The 23,680-nt window shown below is 37.7% G+C and overlaps 1 protein-coding gene across 1 annotated transcript in view; it reads left to right on the forward strand.

Moving 5' to 3' along the window:
- LIN7A (lin-7 homolog A, crumbs cell polarity complex component) overlaps positions 1 to 23,680 on the forward strand; it is a 124,031-nt gene that overhangs the window by 37,852 nt on the left and 62,499 nt on the right. Inside the window, exon 2 of the mRNA XM_059402404.1 lies at positions 4,178 to 4,296. Within this exon, the coding sequence (XP_059258387.1) occupies positions 4,178 to 4,296 (119 nt within the window). The remainder of the gene's footprint in view (positions 1 to 4,177; positions 4,297 to 23,680) is intronic.

The following is a 23,680-nucleotide window of genomic DNA, read 5'->3' on the forward strand; positions in this document are numbered from 1 at the left end:
AAGCAAAGACTTAGTTTTCTGACCTAAGTTAATGACGTAACACTTCTCTATGAGTTTTCCTTCCTCTCACCATTACCTCTTCATAAGGACTGGAAAAGGCCTAGCCTGTAACGTAAGAGGGCTGGTCCAGCTTTTAATGGGATGTGCCCGGTTTCCTTGATCTTTTTTTTTTTTTTTTTTTTTAATTAATATTTCTTAGCCTTGGATGGGCATAGGAATCACCTGAAAGCTTAAACAAACAAAAATTCTGATGTCTGGGTCCCAGTCTTACAGATTCTGATTTAATTAGTGTGGGGTAGCAGGCTGGTTTAAAAACTCCACAGGTGATTCTAAAGACAGCCAGCCTAGTGGTGGGTACTAAGGAGGGCACGTATTGCATAAAACCTTGGGTGTGGTGCATAAACAGTGAATCTTGGAACACTCAAAAAATAAAATAAAATAAAATAAAATAAAAAATAAAGACAGCCTTTCTAAGGAACACTGTTTTAGAATGGGGTGGTACTTAATATCCATGAACTTGTACCAGTCATTCTGAGGCTCCTGGAAAAACCCTATTCAGTGTTACACAGGGTAGTGAAGAATAATGGAAATGCTAGGATTCTGGAATGCGGGGACTGATAGGAACCTGAAAGATCCATTTTATTTACTTTCTCAACAAACAGGGTCTGTGAACCAACAACTTCAGAGAATCACTTGAAACGTTTGTTTAAAAGGCCAATTCCTGGGCCTTATTTTCACACCTTCTGAATTAACCTAAGTGGGGGTAGAGGGTCAGGAACATATGTTTTAATAACTTCCCCCAGGTGATTGCTAGATACATTCATGGTTTAGAGACATTAGTCTGTATCAGAGCTTTTAAACCCTGGGGACACATTAGAATCACATAGGGGCTATAAAAATACCCATGCCAAGTAGACCAGTAGTTCTCAACCTTGCTTTCAGCTTGAGCCATACTGAACTCCTTTCAGTTCTCTGAGTGCCCCACACTCTGTTGACCAGACTACTCAACCAGTAGTTCACAACCGGTGTTGTGAATATTCTGGCATAATTTGGGGGGGAGGGTGGGCTGGGGAGAAGTCTTAGGCATTAATAATTTTTAAATGTATCCCAGAAAATTATAATGTGCAGTCAAGGTTGAGAATTCCCGAGGATTCAGGTTGGGGTCATTTTCCCTCAGTGTGGTTGGTTACTCAGTGGCCTCTAGCCTAGAGATGCATGCTTCCCTCCTTCTCCCATACCAGATCCATGCCAGTCTTGACCAAGGAGGTCTAGTCTCATGAGAAGTCATGTGTCCCTATAGACACAAACCTCTAACCCCTGCTTTCCTGAGTTAGTTTCATTAATTAATCTATCACTCATTCGGTAAGTGTGTATTAAACTTCTGATATTTGCCAAGTACTCTGCATTGAACCATGGATACATTGGCAAATAAGATATTGTTCCGACCCCTCAAGAAGCTCATAGATTTGCAAGGGTAAATGAGGGAGATAGACATGCAAACAGAGGCAGAGCAGAGAGTAGGAATTACTACAGCGGATGAGTCAAGAGAACTGTGGGATCACAGATAAGGGAGAAACTTCAACTGCCTTGGAGAATCAGAAAAGCCATGCCAAGGAGATGCTATTTAAGCCAAGTCTTCCCCCATGATTTAAAACAGTTTCCATGATGTGATTTCTCTCTATTTCATTTCTTGCTACCCTTGCCTTGCTTTCAGCTTGAGCCATACTGAACTTTTTTCAGTTCTCTGAGTGCCCCACACTCTGTTGACCAGACTTCAGTCTGCGTTGACTTGCTGGAGACATTGTTTCCCTTTCCCCACCCTGCACCTCCTACCTAAGACCCTGCTTACCTATTAATTCCATGAAGAGGCCCTTCCTGGCCTCCTGAATGATGATAAATGCCTTCATTAGGTCCATGCAGCAACCTGTAGTGATTCTTCTATAGGACATGCCCGCTTTACTGTGTGTCTGTGACTCCTCAAACCTATAAATGTCATGAAAGGGACAACAAGCAGCTGTGTCCTTTACCACTGTATCCTATGCATAGCACGGATGAGTGACTTAACTGTGTTTCAGGAACAGGGGATGATGTGTGCAAAGCCATATAGGTTGCAATTCTGTGCCACATCCTAGAATAACAGAAAGTTTGGATGTTCAAAATAACAATGAGCAGGGAAAAGTTCTTAGAGATGAGTCAGAAGCGGTTGGTTGTGAAGGGCCTTGAGTGAAACCCTACCTGGTCTGAACTTCACCTTGTAAGCAGTGGGAAGCCAGAGAAGGTGTTACGTAGGGGAGATAATAATGAGGTTTATCATTCAGGGTAGTCATTCTGGAAACAAGGTGGAGGATAGAATGAGCAAGAAAAGGCTAACATAAAGAACAGTTGGGAGATGTTTCAGTTCTGTAAGTGAAAAATAATAAAGGCTTTTCTGAAGTCATCAAGCAAAAGGGCTCCATTCAAAAGGGATATTTGAGATAGCATCTTCACTGCCACTGACTAACTGCATGTGGGGGTGCATGTGAACAATGTTGCCATTGTCTAGCTTGCAGGACAGGCTGGGTGGGGGTGTTATTAATGGAATTATGGAATATGGAAAGAGAAAAACTACCTTCAGGAAAAATATTAATGAGCTCAGTTTTTAACATGTGGAGAATTCCATATACCTGTGGACATCTAGGTAGAGTCTTCTGTGCAGTAAAAAATGCATGAAATTCTTAGCTTGGTAACTTACTGATTGTGAATATGGCTGGTATTATCCAATTGACTACATCAACTTCCAGTTTATGTACAAAAAGACCAAGTTTTCAAACTGGCAGTGTTGTGTCGATTTCATGATTTTTGCTTTGTTGGGCCACACTTGAAAATTAGTTGGCAATACTTCAAGGGAGAGTCTCCATTAAAGTTGCTTACTGGTTATTTTTTTTTGATTAGGTACATACATGTATGCTAACCTAAATTCAAGGAGGTAATGATTTTATTATAGGTAGCCATGCTGTTATAGTCTCCTCATTTGACTGTGAGTTCGGAAGGGATGTGTGTCTTATTCTTACTGTCAAACTTAGTGCCTGCTCTAATAGGAACACAAATTAGGGGATGGATGGATGGGTGGATAGATGGATGAATTTAAAATATGATGGCAGGGATATGGAATGCTTTCTGGAACTAATCCCTTAGGAACTGAAAACCCTCTATCTTACACATAAATACCTATATGACTCTTCACTGAGCTATTGACTACAACAAGTAGAAGAGATCACCATAAGTATTTTTAAAGGAAGGGGTCTTTCATCATATCTTTTTTTTTTTTTTTTTTTTTTGGCAGTACAAAACCATGCTGGGAATTTTAAAGCTATGGGTATAAAAGACAGTGGTTCTTGATACATTAACTTTTGATGTTGTCAAGTACAAGAGGAGCCTTTAACTTAATTGTTACAGAAAATTCTTTTGCTTGGTACTGTTCTAAAAGTTGGTAGGTAGGTACATGATCAGATTCTTTAGGAAGATAACCTTATGGACCTTATGAAGAGATTGGAGGAGAAGGAATGACTCTGTCTGAACAGAGAGGAGATAATGATGTGGGCTTAGAATAATAGAGAAGCAGTTAAATGGATAGAGCCCATTAGTTAATTAATTAATTCATCAGATATTTAGTCACTATATTATACCAGACTCTGGGGATGCAAAGGTGGCCAAACTTAGAGAAGTTCCTACCCTGTAAGAGTTTATCAGTAAGTGGAAGAAATGCACATTGATCAAATCATGACACTAATAAATGTAAAATTGCCGATGTGATAAATATAGTATGGGAAAGGAAGAGTCAGACTGCAAACAGCATCTCAGAGACAAAATTTACAGGACTTATTTTGTTATTGGGTGTCAATAAAAGGCATGTTTCCTACTCTTCTTTGCTAAGAGAATATTCAAACTAGTGTGTGTGACAGAAATAACATACATGAAATGCCACCGAGGAAGGCATATTCAGCGACGAATTGTGTAGAACAAATTAAAATGACTTTTTACCAAAAGATTAGATCAATAAGCTATGAATTTTAAGTTGTGGTTTTGCAATTCATTCCACTTGTTTTTCATTGCACCATTCAACTGGAATAATAGTACTTTGCTGATGAGATACAGTTGATTCTAGATGTCTCTATTTTGATTTTTTTTTTTTTTTCAGATGTTGCCAGAGCAATTGAATTACTGGAAAAACTACAGGAATCTGGAGAAGTACCAGTGCACAAGCTACAATCCCTCAAAAAAGTGCTTCAGAGTGAGTTTTGTACTGCTATTCGAGAGGTATGACACTAAAATTTTAATCACTTCTATTTAGCCATATGTCTTCTGAAGAGAAAGCATGTCTTTTCCACACAAACAGTTGAATAGTTAAGACTGGAGCTACATTTAAGCTTTCTGTTTTTAGTTCCTTGGACAGATGATAAAATATGATTTAGTCTGCTAAATTCTTAAATTAGATCCAGTCAGGATTTATACATTCGTGTAAAACCAAATGTTGACCTTATGGTACCGATGAGGTCACTCCCTCAGCAGGTTAACTATTACATACTTGTAGTCTAAGTTACTTTGTGGCCACATGCAGTCATATGGAAATTCAGTTCAAAATAGTCATAATTCGTGAGGGTTGAGCTTTTCTTAAAAGGACACTCAACTGAATCTTAGATAAATCTGGAAGAGTTACTTCCTACGGACTAATGTTATAATTATCCAAACATTGCTGTCTAGTGAAATAATGGAAAATCTCTGAACAGACTGCTATGCCCTTCTAACAAATTTTTGTAATGCTTTCCTCGCTGGTGGTTGCAAGAAGCCTAACATATCCAAGTGTGTAGAAATGACTGAATTTTTGCATTGACTTGTGGTGGCATTGACTAGTCCACTAATGAATTTAATTGGTTATAAAAGACTTCATTTGGGATGTATAAGCCATATTGTTTTTTGAACAAAATAATATTAAGTAAGCCCATCATTTCTTCCCCATCAGGTTCTAAGTAATAATTCATTATTTAATAATTACTTAGAACCTAAAGTCCCTAAATCCAGCATATTTGCTCCACTAGAAGCCCCCAATAATAAATTATCTACTGTCATCCTCTCCAAAGTCAGTTGAACCCAGTGACAATCCGGAGAGTTTGTTCTGGTGAAGGACATACACTTGACAAGGAATATTGTTATCAACTTCCCTTTCTCTTTGCAGTTCTACCTGTAGCTAATGCATTTATTTTTACCTCAACAATGCTAACAGTCACCACACAGGAAAGACCTAGGGGACTAAGATAGAGACATACAAAACCTCTTTCACTACAAGTTTAAACTGTAGCCTATCCAGTGTGGTTACAGTTTGGATTTTGCTGAGATTTGACTTAAACTAAGCTTGTGCTAAATATCAGGTAAAGTTGTTTGCTATTGAAGTGTTCTTTATAATGAACACAGCTTAAGTAAATAACCATAATTGTGTCTCCAAGTTCAAAACTGTGGATTTAACCAAAAGCTGAAAGGAAATTTCTCAAAGTGTGTGAGTTCTTGGCCACCGGCTGCTCAGTGGGAAAGGTATGACTATGTGAAAACCCTGTGGGCCTCTCTGAGGTAAATTTCTGTAGTTACTCTGTAGATCAAGGTTAGATTCCCTACACACACTTTTCTTCCTTCACAGAGTGCTACTCCTCTGAGATTTGATGGCCGATTTTCATTTTTAGATATTCTATCATCTCTTTTACTCTCCGCAGAACTAACTGAAGAATAGGACACATCAAATATATAACTCTCCTCACTGGGAGTTTGGCATATGATCAATGTGAAGTATCTATCTTCATGGAATTTACTTTCCAGTGAGAATATGATTAAATAAATATGCAATACAATGTCAGAGGGTGACAAAACTATGGAAATTAATAAAGCAGGATTAGGGGAGGTAGGAGTAAAGTTCTGTTAAGTTGAGGTGGTAAGAAAATAACCTAATTGAGTTGAGGTGGTGAGAAAATAGCCTAACTGAAGTAATTGAGCACGTCACAAATATAAGTGAGGTAGAGTTTTTCAGGCAGAAGAAACCACAAGTGCAAAAACCAAGAATGATCTGAGTCCATAGAAGGAATGTCCCCCAAACCAGACCGTCTGCAGTAAAATAAGCAAGGTAGACTTCCCAGAGGCAGCCAGAGATCAGATCACATAAGGCCTTGCATGCTAAGGTTGGGACAGTGGATTTCATTCTAAGCATGGGAGAAAGCCCTTGGAGAGTTTTGCCCTGACCTGACTGGATTTTTAAAAGGGTCCTCTGACTGCTGTGAGAGAATACAAGTGTGTGGGCAAGAGAAGAAATCAGAGATTGCAGGAACAAAGTCATGAGCAGATCGAGTGAGAGGCTAGATGATGGCAGCTTGCATGGTTAACAGTGTAAGTCGTCAGGTTCAAGGTGTGCTTTTTGGAAGTCAAGTTAACAGGAATTGTTCATGCGCTGGGTACACAGGTGAGAGAGACAGGTCTCAATCAAGGTTTCAGCTTGAACTGTTGGGTGAATGGTTACATAACTGGGTAGGAATCTTTGCAGCTGGACCAAATTTGGACTGTCCAAGGGCTCTCTTGTGGACAAGAGTAAGTTGATGATGCTTTTCCGGCATCCAAGTAGGAGTCTGGTAGGCATCTGAGGCTTGAGCCTGGAGGAGAGGCTGGGTCTGGAGATGTAGCCTATCCATCATTTCTTCCCCATCAGGTTCTAAGTAATAATTCATTATTTAATAACTACTTAGAATCTAAAGTCCCTAAATCCAGCATATTTGCTCCACTAGAAGCCCCCAATAATAAATTATCTACTGTCATCCTCTCCAAAGTCAGTTGAACACAGTTGTGTTATGGGTATGTGTTCAAACAAATGCACAGGCCTTTTTCTTTAAAGAGTTTATTAAGGAAAAAGAGAATAAATGTAAAAAAGAAAATAAATATGAAGACATTATATTGGCATTAGAAACATAACTTCCAAACCCCATCTGTGGTAAAGCGTTCTGTGTGTATCATTAGTGATCCACGGAAATCTGTAACTGAACTACGGGCAGTCCAATAATTTTGGAGGGAAATAGGTGATGTAATTTATCTGCCTTACATTTTATAAATTTGGACTAATGAGATTTAATTTTAGGTTCACAGTAAGGTCCTTATAATAATTTTGTCCTGAAGGGCCATGCATGTTATACAGAAACTGTTTTCATCACTTCATCTTGACTCATATTCCACACTAGTTTTATGATATCATTCATACTTAAGTTTGGAATGTTCCTTGTTATTCTCATTATGTCACTGTACATTAACTGGGAAGTCACAGTAAAAATAGCAATATGTATTCAACAATTCTGAATCATAGAATTGTATTGTATCTCCATGTAGTAACAAGGTCTTCAATAAAAATGTAAAACATGAACCCATGTTGCCAGACAGGTGAATCCACAAGCCAGGAAAGAAAAGGGCAGCTAGGAAGTACGACGATGTACAACAGCAAATATGTGAAAATTAAATTTTTTGGAGTCAAGGATCCTTTCCCTCTTGGTCTCTTGGATACTATTATACTGTCGTGAAACCTTTGAAGTTACAGTTTCTTATTCAATTCTTGTTCTTATTCTTATTCAATTATAATTCAGGTATTATTCTTACTCAAATTATGCTCAGAATCTCTATGATTAAATTATTTGATTTTTCAGGGATGTTTGCTAGTTAATACTTCCCAGTGTGAAAGTTATGTGTTTGTCATGACAGGTAGCCCTTTGTCGGGCTTACCAGAGCGAAAACAGGTGCAGGTCATTGTCAAGAAGACCGTAAAATCCTAATTTTGCTAAAAAAAAAAACCAAACCAAACCAAACAAAACAAAAAAAACAGGGCGCCTGGGTGGCTCAGTGGGTTAAAGCCTCTGACTTCAGCTCAAGTCATGATCCCAGAGTCCTGGGATCGAGCCCCGCATCGGGCTCTCTGCTTGGCAAGGAGCCTGCTTCCTCCTCTCTCTGCCTGCTTCTCTGCCTACTTGTGATCTCTGTCTGTCAAATAAATAAATAAAATCTTTAAAAAAAAAAAAGGCAGGACAATCAATGGCCAATTTTTTTGAATTGCCTTACACAAGTGTAACAGTAGTTATTGTTCCAATCCCATGTTTTGCTTTACATTTGGATGCGACCACTAAATCAACTCTTGGCCTATGGGCAGTATTTATAGGGGAGAAATGGTTTAATGAAATTTTATTTTGTTTTTTTTTGCTGTTTTCTTGATGTTTTCTGTTTGTAACTCTTCTTCTGTGATCTCTAATAAAGATGGACAAAATCATGTTGAGCTCAGGACTGAAGCAAGACCATGTGTGTGTATAACTAGAAAAAACCTCGATCTATTAATGAGTTTCACTTGAATGCCAGTCCATACACAGCTTTAGCCACAGAATACAGAGAGTAGTTTGCAATACTCATGTACCTTGATATTGTGTTTTCTTGCTGAAAGATCTTAAAAGGACCTGATTAATAATTAAATTGCACCTATTCTGTGCAAGTAATTTTGAAGTGCATGGCTGGTAAATGAACTGCCACATGCTTCTGCTCTCCCATAGTGAGAGACACTGGCTGACAAGAGAAAGTTCACAGAACTTTTTGAATGAGAGATGAAATAAAATTTTATGGTACTGATATATTCCCAGTAAGGACCATTTCTGGGATTTTAAGTGGCTTCTTCAAGTTTTAGTTCCTCACTCTACTATTTAGGTTGAGTGACCTAAGTTTATAAATTGAAATAAAAAGAAATATAGGGTTGAAATATAGGGATTATAAAATGTTGACTTCGGATAAGAGAATTTCCCATGAGAACTGGAGGGTGAACTTGGATTGAATTCAAATAGCTCGATTGCCAAGAGATGAAATTTTCCCTGCCACTTCATGTTCTTTGCGCCTCAGAGAAAGAAATCAATAGTATCTGAGTGGTCATATTTTAAAGGGATGTCCAATTTCTGCAACAAAATTCAAAGAAATTCTTTCTGAAACTAAAATAATAAAAAACAGAATGAGTTTATTTGCCACCATCATCTTCCAAGTTTTGCAACATTCAGGATTCCTGATTTCCAGGGTGATATGCTCATTGATCCGATATTTGATGTGCTGCTGAGAGCGGTCTGTGGCGATGACTTGCTCCCACATATGACTATCATATTCATGTAAGAACCAAAAATGCAGAACCAAATGACATAGTCACCAAAGACTGCCTTGCTTGGCCAGTCACCAGATGCTGTGTGCTAGTATGCTCTAATGTAGTAGAACTGTAGATTAAGAAAGTAATCCAACTCCATATGGAATCCTTCTGTGAGAGTCAGTAGGATTGTTGGAAAACATTCCAGTTCTCCTCTCCTTCTTAGCACATGTTACAGTTGGATTTCCCCAAACTCCTTAAAGCAGGATGTGGTTATGACAACTGCTTTGGCGAAGAAAATGTGAATGGAAGTGATATGTGCCATTGCCTTGGTGAAGCCTTTGAGTCAGTGCGTGATATGTTGTGTTCCTTCCCCTTTACCATGGGACTAGTGATGTTTTACCTGATAAAGGATCAATCAGCCTGGGTTGCAGAGGGAGAAAATGAGAAATATGGGCTTTAGCCAAGCTTTTGCAAACAAGTAGCCTGAGCAAGAAATACACCTTTGTTACTTTAAGCCTCCAGGATTTTGGGGTTACAGTACCACAACATAATTCAAGCCATCCTGACTGATAATACACAACTATCAAGCCAAATTTAGCTTGGGTAAATGTTATAAGCTGTAGCAAGCAACCCTTTAACTGCTGTAAATCAAAAGTCTATGTTGTTATTTTTGGTAAGCTAGGGTAAATCTTTTTAAAACTATATGAAATTAAAATTGATAACCACTATAAGTACCTATGCCCATTAGGTGACTCATTAATTTTAAATTGAGACACTTAGGTCATGGATTTTGCTACTAGATTATTTTCCATTTGCTCCTATTCTCATTTTTTTTTTTCTCCCTGAGGGTGGAGCTCCTTAACCCTCCAGCACCACCTCCCACCCTATCTAAGTCTTACATTGTTGCCTTATAAAGGAATTTCTTTGTTTTATATACTTAAAGTTATAAGCCACTTAGAAGAGATATTTAGAATGTATCAGTCTGCTAATCAATGGCTCTTAGTCTCCAGTGAGATTCTTTCCCTGAAGGGATTTATAGATTAGGAATTACCACCACAATGCCTCCCACCAGGAATGTATTAACTGTCACTGTTATGCATTCTGTCAGATGGGGGGAGGTGTGTGTGTGTGTGGGGGGGGGGGGGGGGGGGGGGGCGGATGGGGGGGGGGGGGGGGGGGGGGGGGGTGGCAGCAACCTCATTAGAGCAGTGTTGTAGTCAAGTCAATGACCAATGTTTGAATCCCAACTTGGCTACTTATTTCAGTCCTCTGTAATATTTTATTCGTTAATTTTTAATAATGGAATGATACCAACAGTCTTGAAGTGATTCTGACAATTAGAGATCTTGTATGTAAAGTCACAGAGTACAGAGTCTGGCATCCAATCAGAGGATGCTATTGTAATTGAAGAGTAGACTCCCAAATTATCCCTAGGTCCAGTGTTTTGGTTAAGTCAGGAAATGGAAAACAGGGTTGGGGGAGAAGTGTCAAGTTTCTATAGGCTAGATTTAAGAAAACCCGTAAGACTAATGGACCTACTCATTGCCCCAACGTTAATCATGAAAACAAAATTAACAGAGCCATTGTACCCTACTGCCATGGCCATCTGGGACATACCATTATGACACACATGTTTGTTTTTGGTGCCGTTCTGTACATCTTAATCTACTGTGTGGATGAAAATGTGGGAAGTACGTTTAATCAGCTTTATGAGAAAACTAATGGTGGGCGGTATGGCAGAATACAGATTTATAATTACCTTAGGAAAACACGTATGTGGGGGCGCGTGGGTGGCTCAGTGCGTTAAGCCGCTGCCTTTGGCTCAGGTCATGGTCTCAGGGTCCTGGGATCAAGTGTTGCGTTGGGCTCTCTGTTCAGCAGGGAGCCTGCTTCCCTCTCTCTCTCTCTCTCTCTGCCTGCCTCTCCATCTACTTGTGATCTCTCTCTGTCAAATAAATACATAAAATCTTAAAAAAAAAGAAAGAAAACACGTATGTGGATCAGTATTGACAAGAAGAGATGAAGTAAGGATAGGTAGGAGGAGAAAAGAGAGTGGGAGGAAGGCAGAGTGGAAGGGAAGGAAGCAGCTGAGAAAGGAAGAAAGAAAAAGGTAGGAAGGAAGGAATGAAGGGCGGCAGACTGATGTGGAATCATGGCTTTGCGTTGTGTATTGGGACAATGGCAAGAATATGGAGTCCTACAGAGCACTGACCACGAATTCTGACAACCTGGACTCAAATCATTGCTTAGCCCTTTAATGATATGCTCTTGCTGTACTCATTACTTAACTTCTGTGTTCTTGGTTTTGTGTATCCTTTTTTAAAAAAAAAATGATTTTTTGAAATTTATTTTATTTTATTTAAAAAGATTTTATTTATTTATTTGACAGAGAGATAGAGAGCACAAGTAGGCCGGGTGGCAGGGAGAGGGTGGGGGGGAGAAACAGGCTCTCTGCTGAGCAAGGAGCCCGAGGCAGGGTCCTGGGATCATGACTTGAACAGACGGCAGCCACTTAACGGCAGCCACCCAGGTGTCCCCCCCCCAAATATTCTTATTTATTAATTTGAGAGAGAGAGAGATACTGAGAGAGCACAGAGGCGGAATGAGAGGGAGAAGCAGATTCCCCACTGAGCGGAGAGCCCGATGCGGGACTCGATCCAGGATCCTGAGATCATGACCTGAGCTGAAAGCAAATGCCTAACCAACTGAGACACCCAGGTGCCCAGGTTTATCCTTTTTTTAACATAAAGGAAGACAATAATAACTTTGTGGGGCTGTTGGGAAGGTTAAATCAAATGAGACTAAAAGGTATAAAATACTTAGGCTAACACAGTATAACTAGAAGTATAGCTAAAAGAAGAAGCAGGCAAGAAATGGTAGTTACTCTGGTGAAAAAATCAGTGGTTTTAGTGACAAGACAATAAAATTTTATTGTGTTCTAATAGAAACATTAGTTATAAATACAAAGAATAATTGTTCTGTAGTTATTAATTGTCCAAACAAGTGAAAAATCTTTTTCTCAATAGGAAGCTCACATTTAAAAAAATATCTTGACAATCTGGAGTGGTTTTAGAATAAACCAGTGTAGTAAGGAATCTGGAAACCTTGTCATTCTACAAGAAGTTAAGGACTTGATGATTGTTAACCACAAAAGAAAAAAAAAAAAAAACAGTGGGTAACATATTTGTCATTTATTATTTGGTAGGATAAAGTAAAAGGGATATAACCAATGTGGACCACTGGGTGAAAAGTAGCAGATTATAGATAATTAGCAATAACCACCAATTGGCTCTTTTATAATGTAAGAAGCTTCCTGTACCAACAACAGAGGTTGGATGGTCATATTTCCGACCCATTTTTGCACAAGAGTTTTTGACTTAATGTCATGTTGTCGGTAAAGTAAAAGCAAATATATTTGTATGCTTTAATAATTTATTTATATACTTACATATACATATATATAGTACAGAATTTATATTTATATGCCTTATTTTTATTCCCTTCCATTTGTGTGCAAAAGTTTCATGGAAAAATATGTTTTTAATGTTTTACTTTAAACATGGACAGAATGGCATGGGTTCATTATGTAAAATTATCAATCTGTTATATAATGGCATCTAGAATAGTATTACATTCAAGGGAATTAACAAAAAATGTGTCTGACATATGTTTACATGTATCTTTCTGCTCATATTGAATTTAGCTTAAGTTGGCAGATGACGAAAGAAAGCTTGATGGCTCTTATACATTTCCCTTGATTTTATTTGCACTGCCAAATGTGATAGGACATGAAAGCTAGATTGTTCCTTGTGTGATATGTTTCCTGCCAAGAAGAGCATGAAGTCAATAAATCTTATTTCTGAGCATCCTGAAGATTCATCGCACGATAGAGAATTTTTATGTTCTTTACCAAAACTTGTATTTGTCCCCGCGTGTCTTGACATGTCTCCAAGCCAAAGGAACCATAAATAATCGGGGAAAGCTTGATCAAATCAGGTACTCTAGAAATGTCTGAACGGGTGGGTTGCTCAGAACTACAAGAACAACAAAAATCTCAAAGAGTGCCTCTGTTCATTTGCTATAACCTATTCCTGAACTCTGACATTTTGCTACTATTTTGAAACCCGTTATGGTGAAAATAGCTGTTTGGCATGCAATTAGTGTAAAGTCTGATTGTTTCGGTAAAGCTCTGATTTTTATCTATCATGTGAGTGCTGAGGGTCCTATTGAAGTCCGTGTGTGTGTGTGTGTGTGTGTGTGTGTGTGTGTGTGTTACCCCATGGGTAATTTAAAGACCCAAGTTGTTCCAACGGTAAAAAGTTTCTTTGTTCTGCAGAACTCCAGATGGAAGAAAACTCTTCATATTCAGAGTGCATGTGGGGGTAGCATTTGGAGTTTCTGGGTTCAACATCCAGCTCGATTACTCTGGAGAAGAAGACAGAGCTTTTACTTTTTATGGAGATTTATTACTTTTCAACATCAGCAGGCATTAGTGTCAAAGACTCTGACGATTATCCTAAAAGATATCTTGCCTGCTCTGGGAAAAGTGGCCCAATAATTTCAAAGCCGTAGCCTAGAACCTATAACTTTCTAAGGTTTTATTTAGAAATGGAGCAAACTGTGTTCTCTTTACTGTCAAAGGTTTTGTTTGTTTGTTTGTTTGTTTGTTTTGGGGTGTTTTTTTTTTTTTGGCTTTCCCAAGGATAAGTGTTAATGCACTCGGTTGAACTTGGGTTAGAAATTTCACTTTATTCATTTTTTAAGTATCGGATTTATTTTTCCTGGTACCTTAGAACAGCTTGACAAGAGAGGTTCATTTGTAGCTAGACTTTCTTGTAGTAACATCTAAAATGGCTGTAAGAAGGAGGCTAGTCATCAGATTCCAGAGACACTGTATGATAGCTGCTAGAAATGTCTGCCATTTTGGAAGGAGACATTAGAGCTGAAAACTTGTGACCTTTCCAGAGCTGAAGCAAGGATATTTGTGAGGGGAACGGGAGTTGAAAATGAGAAAGCCTTGTCAGTTTAACCATGGGAAAGAACCAGAGCAACTGAAAAGACTGCAAAACTCTTAAAGGTTACTTCTGCATAGATGATTTAAATTAAAAAAAAAAAAAAAAAAAAAAAAAAGATTTCAAACGTCTTTCTTTGCTGACAGAGGCTGCATTGTTGATGCCAACCTTTCCCAAAAATAACTTATTTTGCCTTAAGGACACAGGATTTGGTAGGACCTAAATTCAACTTGAAGTGTCTTGAAGGAAGTTCAGGTGTCTTGACATAAGTCTGTTCTGCCATAATGGAGCTTAATTCTGTTTGCTTTTGAAAGTGCCGCAGGCGGCAACTTTGTGCCCTTGCTGGTATTAAAACAGACTCAGAACTGACTGAATACTAAAAATGACACAAATATTTCCGTGTAAAAGATCACTCCAAACTTTAACTTCTTCCAAATCAAACAAGCTTCTCATTGAAATATATATTTAAGCAGACACAGAATTTTCTTCTTTTTATATGGTTTGGTTAATTTGATTAATTTTCCAGACAGCAGCCATTCATTTTTACAAGAGAAGAATCACATAATCTTAATAAAACTAACTCAATGTCAAAAGCAAAACATGGCATGAACCCTTACACACATGGCTGCGTTTTTCTTGGGATAACACCATAACTTTATCCGATTCTCAAAAGGGCCCATGATCTAGGCTCCCGCTCCACCTCCCAGGAAATGAAGACTACTCCCTAATGAAAGATTCTGGTATCAGTGGAGATGAGATGTACTACTTAACTCAGCTGGTCTCCCTCTCTAAGATCCTCCCAGTTTTATGAATCTGTAATTGCATAGCAAGTGACATATGCTTTTCTTCACAAAAATGACATGGAATTATAGAAGGCTGAGCATCTATGGGTGGTAGGAATATGTGACTCTGTGAGGCCATGTATTATTGGTGTAAGGAAGACAGATATGATGGAGATTTTTAAACTGCAAAAATAATGAGAAAAATAAGTATACTCATTTTATTGAGTTTTTCGAAGAATATAATTATAATTTTATCACAGGAAATTGCAAAAACGGAATGACTAACTCATGGGAAACGGAATCTTTAAGTTATATTTCTGCAGCTTTCTCGGGAAAGACACATTTGTAACAATGTGAGGAGCGTTTATAACATCAACAGGTCACTTTCTGGTAGCGAGAACGGGGTTCTGTGTGGCAGGAACCATCTTAGACTGTAATTGCGCTAATGGGTCATTGATCTTAAAGATATCTAAACAGAACCTCACAAATAGTCTGTAATGACTCTGAAGGCTGTTAGCATCCACTGTTGGGTAAATACTCAGCTCAGACTTTCTATTTGCTGTGACAAATGATAAACAGTTCATAATTCTAGAAGCTTGTAATTACATGTACCTACATAGGAGTTCAAAATAATGGAGTCCTCAGAGAAGTTGTATTTTATATCAGTTAGATAAAGTGAACATCCTGTCTTCTGTTGAGATCACAGGGCTGGAAGTCAGAACTTCTATTTTTGGTTGACAACTTTTTTTTTCAGTGAACAAGTCATTTAGCCTTTTCTTGCATCAGTACTGCCAACATATGTGCAGACAAGTCCATTTGTACAAGCCATCTCAAGTGAATGTTAAGTTGCAAATTGTCATTTTTTAAGCAGCCTGCTATTATCCCTTGGGTGTGATTTGCATATTAGTATCACTTATAATTCAAATATATGCAAGGTGATCATTAACTTCCTCCCTCCCTTCCTTCTTTCTCTCCTTCCTGCCCTTTTTCTTTCATACAAGATGTAGGGCTGACTGCTGACCATGACATCTTGTATTCATCATTTCCTTGTTTTTTATATGGGCTGCATGTTTGTGTATTTTCCTCAAAAATATTATTTTATTATTTTTTAAGATTTTACTTATTTATTTGAGAGGGAGAGAAAAGGAGCAAGTGAGCATAAGCTGGTGGGGGGGAAGGCAGGGGGAGAGGCAGAAGCAGACTCCCCGCTGAGCAGGGAGCCCCTATCCAGGGCTCAACGTGGGCCTCCATCCTAGATACCGAGCTCACAACCCGAGCTGAAGGCAAATGCTTAACCAGCTGAGCCACCCAGGTGCCCCTCATGTGTATTTATTTTAATTCTATTTAAAATATTATAAAAAGGTATCATGCTGCTGAAATCTTTGGGGGATGTCCTTTTTTCACTTAATATTCTACTCCTAAGATCCACTCATACTCTATGGTGTTACTGTAGTTCACTTATTTTGACTGTTGTGTGATATTCCATTGTATAAATGTACTATCTTTTGTTAATTCACTCTCTCATTGATGAACATTTAAATTGTTTCCACGTGCTACTATTAACATACCTGCACTTCTTGTCACATGAACAAGACTTCTTTTGGGTTCATATCTAGATTTGGAGTTTCTGGATCATAAGGTGTAAAAAATATTCAACTTTAAGAAATAATGCCAAACTGTTTTTAAGTTTGGTTGCTCCAGTTTATACCCTAACAAGTAATACAGAAGTTGTGTATCCACATTACCTCTAACTTGGCATAGGAGACATTTAAACTTATACTAACTGAATATACTAAAATAGCATCTCGTCGTAGTCATCATTTGCATTTAAGTGATCACTACATTATTTAATGCCTCTTCTTATAATTATTGGCCATTATGTTTCTTTTTCTGTTAAATATCTGTTCATGTATTTTTTTAACTGATTTATGCTTATTTTTTAAAATCAGGCAATTTTTACTTGCCTGATTTTTTTTTTTTTAAAGATTTTATTTATTTATTTGTCAGAGAGAATGAGCACACAAGCAGGCAGAGAGGCAGGCAGAGGCAGAGAGAGAAGCAGGCTCCCTGCTGAGCAAGGAGCCCGATGCGGGACTGGATCCTAGGACTCTGGGATCATGACCTGAGCCGAAGGCAGCGGCTTAACACACTGAGCCACCCAGGCATCCCTATGTTTATTTTTTATTTATTTTATTTTTTTTAAGATTTTTTATTTATTTATTTGACAGAGAGAGATCACAGTAGGAGAGAGGAAGGGAAGAGATCACAAAAAGAGGAAGGGAAGCAGGCCCCCTGCTGAGCAGAGAGCCCGATGTGGGACTCGATCCCGGGACCCTGAGATCATGACCTGAGCCGAAGGCAGCGGCTTAACCCACTGAGCCACCCAGGCATCCCCTATGTTTATTTTTTAAAAGATTTTTTATATGTATTCTGTTCTTTTCTTTTTTTTTTTTTAAGTAGTCTGCCCAAAATGGAGCCCAGCACAGGTGTTGAACTCACAACCCTGAGATCAAGACCTGAACTGAGATCAAGAGTCAGTTGCTTAACCGACTGATCCACCCAAGTGCCCTTTACATAATCTTGTTACTGACTTTTTGCTGATCGTGTATGTAAGTTCTCCTACATTGTATTTCCTATGTTATAACTTGTCTTCAAGATGTCTTTCATAAATAAAATTCTTAATTTAAAATAGTCACATTAATTATCTTTTTAATAATCACTGATTTTGGGGGGTATCTTACTTAAGAAGTATTTCCTACCCCAATGTCTAAAAGATATTCATCTATATTTTCTACGAAAAGTAGAAGTTTTATTTTTGAAATTTATGTTCTTAATCCATCTAGAATTGATTTTATTTTTTGTATGTTGTATGAAGTAGGCATCTGATTTTGTCTTTTATTTATAAGGATAACTATTCCATGTTCTATTTTTTAAAATGAATTTAAATTTTTTAGTGTTCCAAGATTCATTGTTTATGCACCACATCCAGTGCTCCATACAGTATGTGCCCTCCTTAATACCTACCACCAGGCTCACCCAACCCCCCACCTCTTTCCCCTCCCAAACCCTCAGTTTGTTTCTCAGAGTCCATAGTCTCTCATGGTTCGTCTCCCCCTCCGAGTTCCCTCAATTCACTTTTCCATTATTGAATAATCCATAATTTTTTCTGTGACTTGCCGTACTAATACACACTGAACTATACATATGGATCTGTTTCTGGGTTTCTGATTAATTGGTCAATTTATCTAACCTTTCATTAATGCCCTACTTATTTCTTTTGGGAGAGGCAAGGTAATTAGTACAGGGTTTGGGGGTATAGTTTTAATCCTAGCTTTTGTCTTATTAGGAGATTTATGAGTGCTTATTATATGTGTGTATGTGTGTGTGTATGTGCAAAAGGAAATTGATGAAAGCAAACCATTCACGCATCAATGAACAGTGATAAGTATGTGCCGTAAACTAACGATTTTTATAACACCAATTCTGTTTTTTACATTAGAGGTCCCGTGGGTGGGGGTATACCACAGTTTCATATTCGTAATTTGTGGGTCTCTTTCAATTTCTTTCATCAAGGTTAATTAAGATTTTAAGTAAAGTCATTTATCTTATTCAGCTGAAGGCAGAGATTTCAGTTATCACAGCAAAATTAGTGCCCACTGCAGTATCTGCCAAATAGTGAGCATTTAATAAATACTTGTAGTATGCATAAAAAATTAATTAAGATGACCTTTTTATTAAGACAAACATATATTTGATTTTCATGGGTCTTGATTTTAAAATGGGACCCTGAGCTCATACAAATCCCAGGTAAAACCTGATATCACCTCTGGTTCAGAATAAGATCTTACTTACCTTAAAATGGCTTCCAACCTTGAAAGGTGATCAGTGATTAAAACCAATACTTTTCTTTTTACATTTAAAAATTGTTTCTGGGGTGCCTGGGTGGCTCAGTGGGCTAAGGCCTCTGCCTTTGGCTCAGGTCATGATCCCAGGGTCCTGGGATCGAGCCCCGCATTGGGCTTTCTACTCAGGGGGGAGCCTGCTTCCCCCTCTCTCTCTGTCTGCCTCTCTGACTACTTGTGATCTGTCAAATAAATAAATAAAATCTTAAAAAAAAATGTTTCTGACTTTGAAAACTGACCAGTAATTAAAATAAAAATTTCAAATCTTTTTATGTATTTGTATAAATATATACACTGGTATGGGTGTGCATATATGTAATACATTGGTTTTCATGTGGTGAGTGTGTAACTATTGTAGCTGACATAAAATTTAGTAATGTGTATAGGTCATAAAGGAACCTTAGAAAGAGCCTCCTCCTGTGAAAGTTAGACTTATGGGAGTTATACCCTTCTTAGTGGATCTTGTGATTGCAACTCTTATAAAATTATGAATCATTTTTCAAGGAATAGGCATTGCAAATTTTATAAATGCAGGGCGTTGGTAAGTTCTCTAAAACGGAGCCCTTTGGAGTCTTAATCTATTATAACTGTAGTTTTATAGATAAGAAAATAAGAACTGGAAAGTTTAAGTTGTCTTTCAAGCTAGTTAGTGCCTGAGTTAGTAACAGCAAAGTTTCCTGATGCTAGGCCAGTTCTAATTCCCCTTGCTTTGGACAGTATTTCAGAACATTCTGAAATGTGGAAACAATGAAACATTATTTCACTATTTATCAGTAATGAACCAAAATAATTGGAAAATTGCATCATGGTTCCCATTTCCATAATCCCTATTCATATCAGTGTTCCATGTGTACCAACAACATTATTCAAAATTTTTGCCTTTTAGTTCTTCCTTTCCTTCATTTAACATAAGACAATACATTGTGGCTTAGTTTTATATCCTCTCATATATTTGTAATCCAAATTTCCAAGAGACCGCATAAAAATTTTAGTTACTAATCATTGCATAATTGGCATTATATCACTGAAAGAGTTACGACATTTGCAGAAAATTTCAGCCTCTACTAGAATAATTTAGTATTTTTAAGATCAAGCTTTAGCAAATGTGTTTCAGAATCTATCACAAATATGCATGTCTATTCAAATATGCCTTTAGTCCTTTTCTTAGTAAGTTAGTCCTAGAGGCAGCAACACCATTTTCAACAAATAGCTATATTGGGGAGAATGCCAGCTATGCTAGCTGGAGGAAAAAAAAACTATTACAGGTAATCTTGTCTTCCAGACTACTTTGTTTTCCTCCTGTCTGCCTGTTGATTATATAAGAGATGCCAAATATTTATTTTTTATTTTTCATTTTTTTTAGATTTTTTATTTATTTATCAGAGAGAGTGGGAGAGAGCGAGCACAGGCAGACAGAATGGCAGGCAGAGGCAGAGGGAGAAGCAGGCTCCCTGCTGAGCAAGGAGCCGGATGTGGGACTCGATCCCAGGACGCTGGGATCATGACCTGAGCCGAAGGCAGCTGCTTAACCAACTGGGCCACCCAGGCGTCCCAAAGATGCCAAATATTTATTAAGCCCGATACTTGGAAACCTTTTGAACTGCATTTTCTTCACGTTGTTTCCTGTAATCAGCAATGGGGCCAACAGGGATACATCCTTTTCTCCTTCTCAGTCTTGCTTCTAGAAGGGTGGGGCCAGTGACCAGGGACACTGGTGACAGAGAATTCATGGAGGTCTGAAGAGCCAACAAGAAGCATCGCCTTGATGGCAGTGGACAGATGTGTATTTTCCGATGTTAAGTGCTGTATTGACCCTCTTTATTTAACGTGAAGAAAGAAGAGGGGACTTAGTCTTTCTGGAACATCTAGTAGAACAGATAACTTCTCGCTCACTGATTTTGTAGAAATCATTTCCTAAACAATTTTCAGGTCCTATCCACTTTGGGATAACAGTACAGGCATGTGGTCATAACAAGGATGACAGCGCCACATACATTTTTCTAAAGAATACTTGTGGACTATAAGCCCATATGAAATCAACGTGGGAAAGGTTACTGGCTGTGTAGCAAAATTAAAGAATCCTACCTCCTAGAGTTTCTAACTGAAAAAATATTCTGTTAAATTTTCTTTATGACCACCTGCATGACTGCCAGATATTTTTTTACTCCTTATTTCAGAAAGTGAATTATAACTGCGTTCTCTTACATTTCTTTGAAAATCATTCCGTTTCCTCACAGACGGGACAGTAATTACCTCTGTGTCCAGGATAGAGACTAGCCAACTGCCACTATACACTGAGAGAATTGGGATTGCTAGACATTAGCTAAGTAAATTAGACTTTCCTAAACAAGATTAATATATATATATATATATATATATATATATATATATATATGTCCTTTCTCCACAAACGACAAAGATTTGTGTCAATTATATTTCAGTAAAAATTAAAATAGCCAAATCATAAAGTTGGAAGAAATTTGAGGTCTTAGAAAATTATAAAGACACCATAATTATTCGGTAGAACTTCTAAATAATAAATATTTTAAATGTCTGAAGATAGTCCCATGAGAGGACAATAATTTATTAGTTACTATGGTTGAAGAGTTTGTAATTATATGATTCAAATCACATTGTTGATATTTCATGCAAAATACCTTGTCAAGCATAGGCAATTACTCAAACAATAGTTAAGAGGAAGAGATTCATTTAGAATGTTCATTTGCTTTAATTAATTTTGGCACATGACTACAGCCGAGGGAGGAATTTTTAAGATTTCCATGACTTACTGATGGAAAGTAGGACAGCCACTGAATCATACTTGATACTCATATTTTCATCTTAGAAAGGATGAACTTGGGTAATAAAGAGTCCATTTAAAATGTTGATTTACTCATTGTGGTAATAAAATTGTTTTTAATGAAATTGCTTATTATTATAATTATGGCTTTATAATATCTGCATAGCCAAGTATAAAAACAGACTGAGGTAGCCACACATTTGAACATGTGACTATGTAAATGAATTTTCCCTAAACTTGAATTTAGTATATAATGAAAATTGGACCCTGTTAAGCTAAAACTTAGGAAAAAAAAAAGAAAACCTCAGAATGTTTATTCCATCTTTAGTCGAGTTCGTTATAATGATCTACTAATGAGAAAAAGAAACATTTCATATTTCATAAAATATTTCCATTCTGTAGGAGATAAAATATTTTTTCATTGAATTACCAGTGATAGTAAGATTTACATTTGTTAACTTATTGTAAGATTCCAGAAAGTATTTGACTATCAAATTCTTACATTTAATTTTGAAAGATGTTTTACAGTGGATACATAAATGTGAGTTTACAAGCAAAATATTCACAATTTCATCATCTGTCAGGCTATTTTGTTTATTTAATGTCAAATGTTCAGATGTTTACAGACATCGATTTTCTTTTAGGAAAGCAATATTTAGAATTGTTAGGAAGACATATGCTTATTGAACTATACATTTCAGTGTATTCAGTATTGATATACATATTGGCAGCTAAAAAGTAGTAAAAGGAGAGTTTCCCTCAGTGACTGATTTCAATATATAAAACTAGTTAGTTGGCTTTCAAACCAGATGCATTGTAATTAAGCTTATTGACTTGCTTTGCTAACAGAAATAATTTCTTAAAGATACTGTTTCAGACACTGCCATTCAATATACATTATTTTTAATGTAGCAGGTTATTAAGGAAACAAAATCATTAGGTGTTGTGCGTTAACTCAGGGACATTTCCTGTTTCCCGCCCTTCTCCGCTACCTTCCCTTTCTCTGAGCATCAAAAAGTCAGGTAACCACTGAAACATTGTCTTTACCTCCTCTCATTCCACTGCTTCTATCCTTGAATGTGTCTGGAAAAGGGAAAGAAGCTGAGTGAGAAGGATACCTACCCCACCCCCCGTCACTGTTTTCACCTGAAGATTTCTTAATTCTGACTGCGATTTTGGTTCTTTTAAAAATGTAGCAATTACTAGTTTTAGGGCCTCGGGGCTTAGATCATTTCTACATGAATGCTTTTTCCATTTATAGCAGAATTTTCCATTGACCTTTCCTAAGGTATACAAATAATCCCTCAGACTCCCTGTTTGCTGCTAAAATTAATACAAACATATTACATTTACGGTGTTCATGGACAGTGGTAAATTAGGCCCCGGATCAATGACTTTTTTAGTTTGTAGCTAGCACCCAGAGGAGGCCCCAGGGAAAGGAATGACTCTGCTAAACATAGCCTGGCCAGAGTTCCGGCTCAGCAAGTTTTTTCCTGTTCATGATCTCTGGTCACAACAGACTTTCCCTTCCATTGTGGTCTCCCCTAGTAAGCCATAGATGACGGCACCAGACACCTAGAAGGTGTTTGTGGTGCTAGCTGTAATTCAATGCATCTTTGGACCATGTCTTCAGTCCTCTGTGCTTGCTGTGCCCCCCTCCCCCACAGCCCCAACTTCTGTTTACTTCTCATCAGCTGCTGCTCCTCAACTCTGTGCCCAGGACTTGTCCAGAATTTTTTTTGTCCAGAATTTTAAGTCAGGCTGATCACCTGGACTGGCAGAATTCCCTTTCTTCCTGTTGAAGAGGAGAGTGTACTTATGCTAGCTATTCTTCTGGAACTTCTCAAGCATCGTAAGTAAGACTGTGCACTGCATCTTTTTGGGACATCATTCATTTTTGTCGTGGATTTGAATATTTATTACTATGATGTCCTGGCAGATGGCTGTGTCTTGAAGAAGGGCCAGCTTTCTCTAACATGCACAGAGGCACCAATTATGCTAAGTACAAGACGGGATTTCCCACA

This window comes from Mustela nigripes, chromosome 6 (genome assembly GCF_022355385.1).
Source record: "Mustela nigripes isolate SB6536 chromosome 6, MUSNIG.SB6536, whole genome shotgun sequence".
NCBI classification, from domain to species: Eukaryota; Metazoa; Chordata; class Mammalia; order Carnivora; family Mustelidae; genus Mustela; species Mustela nigripes.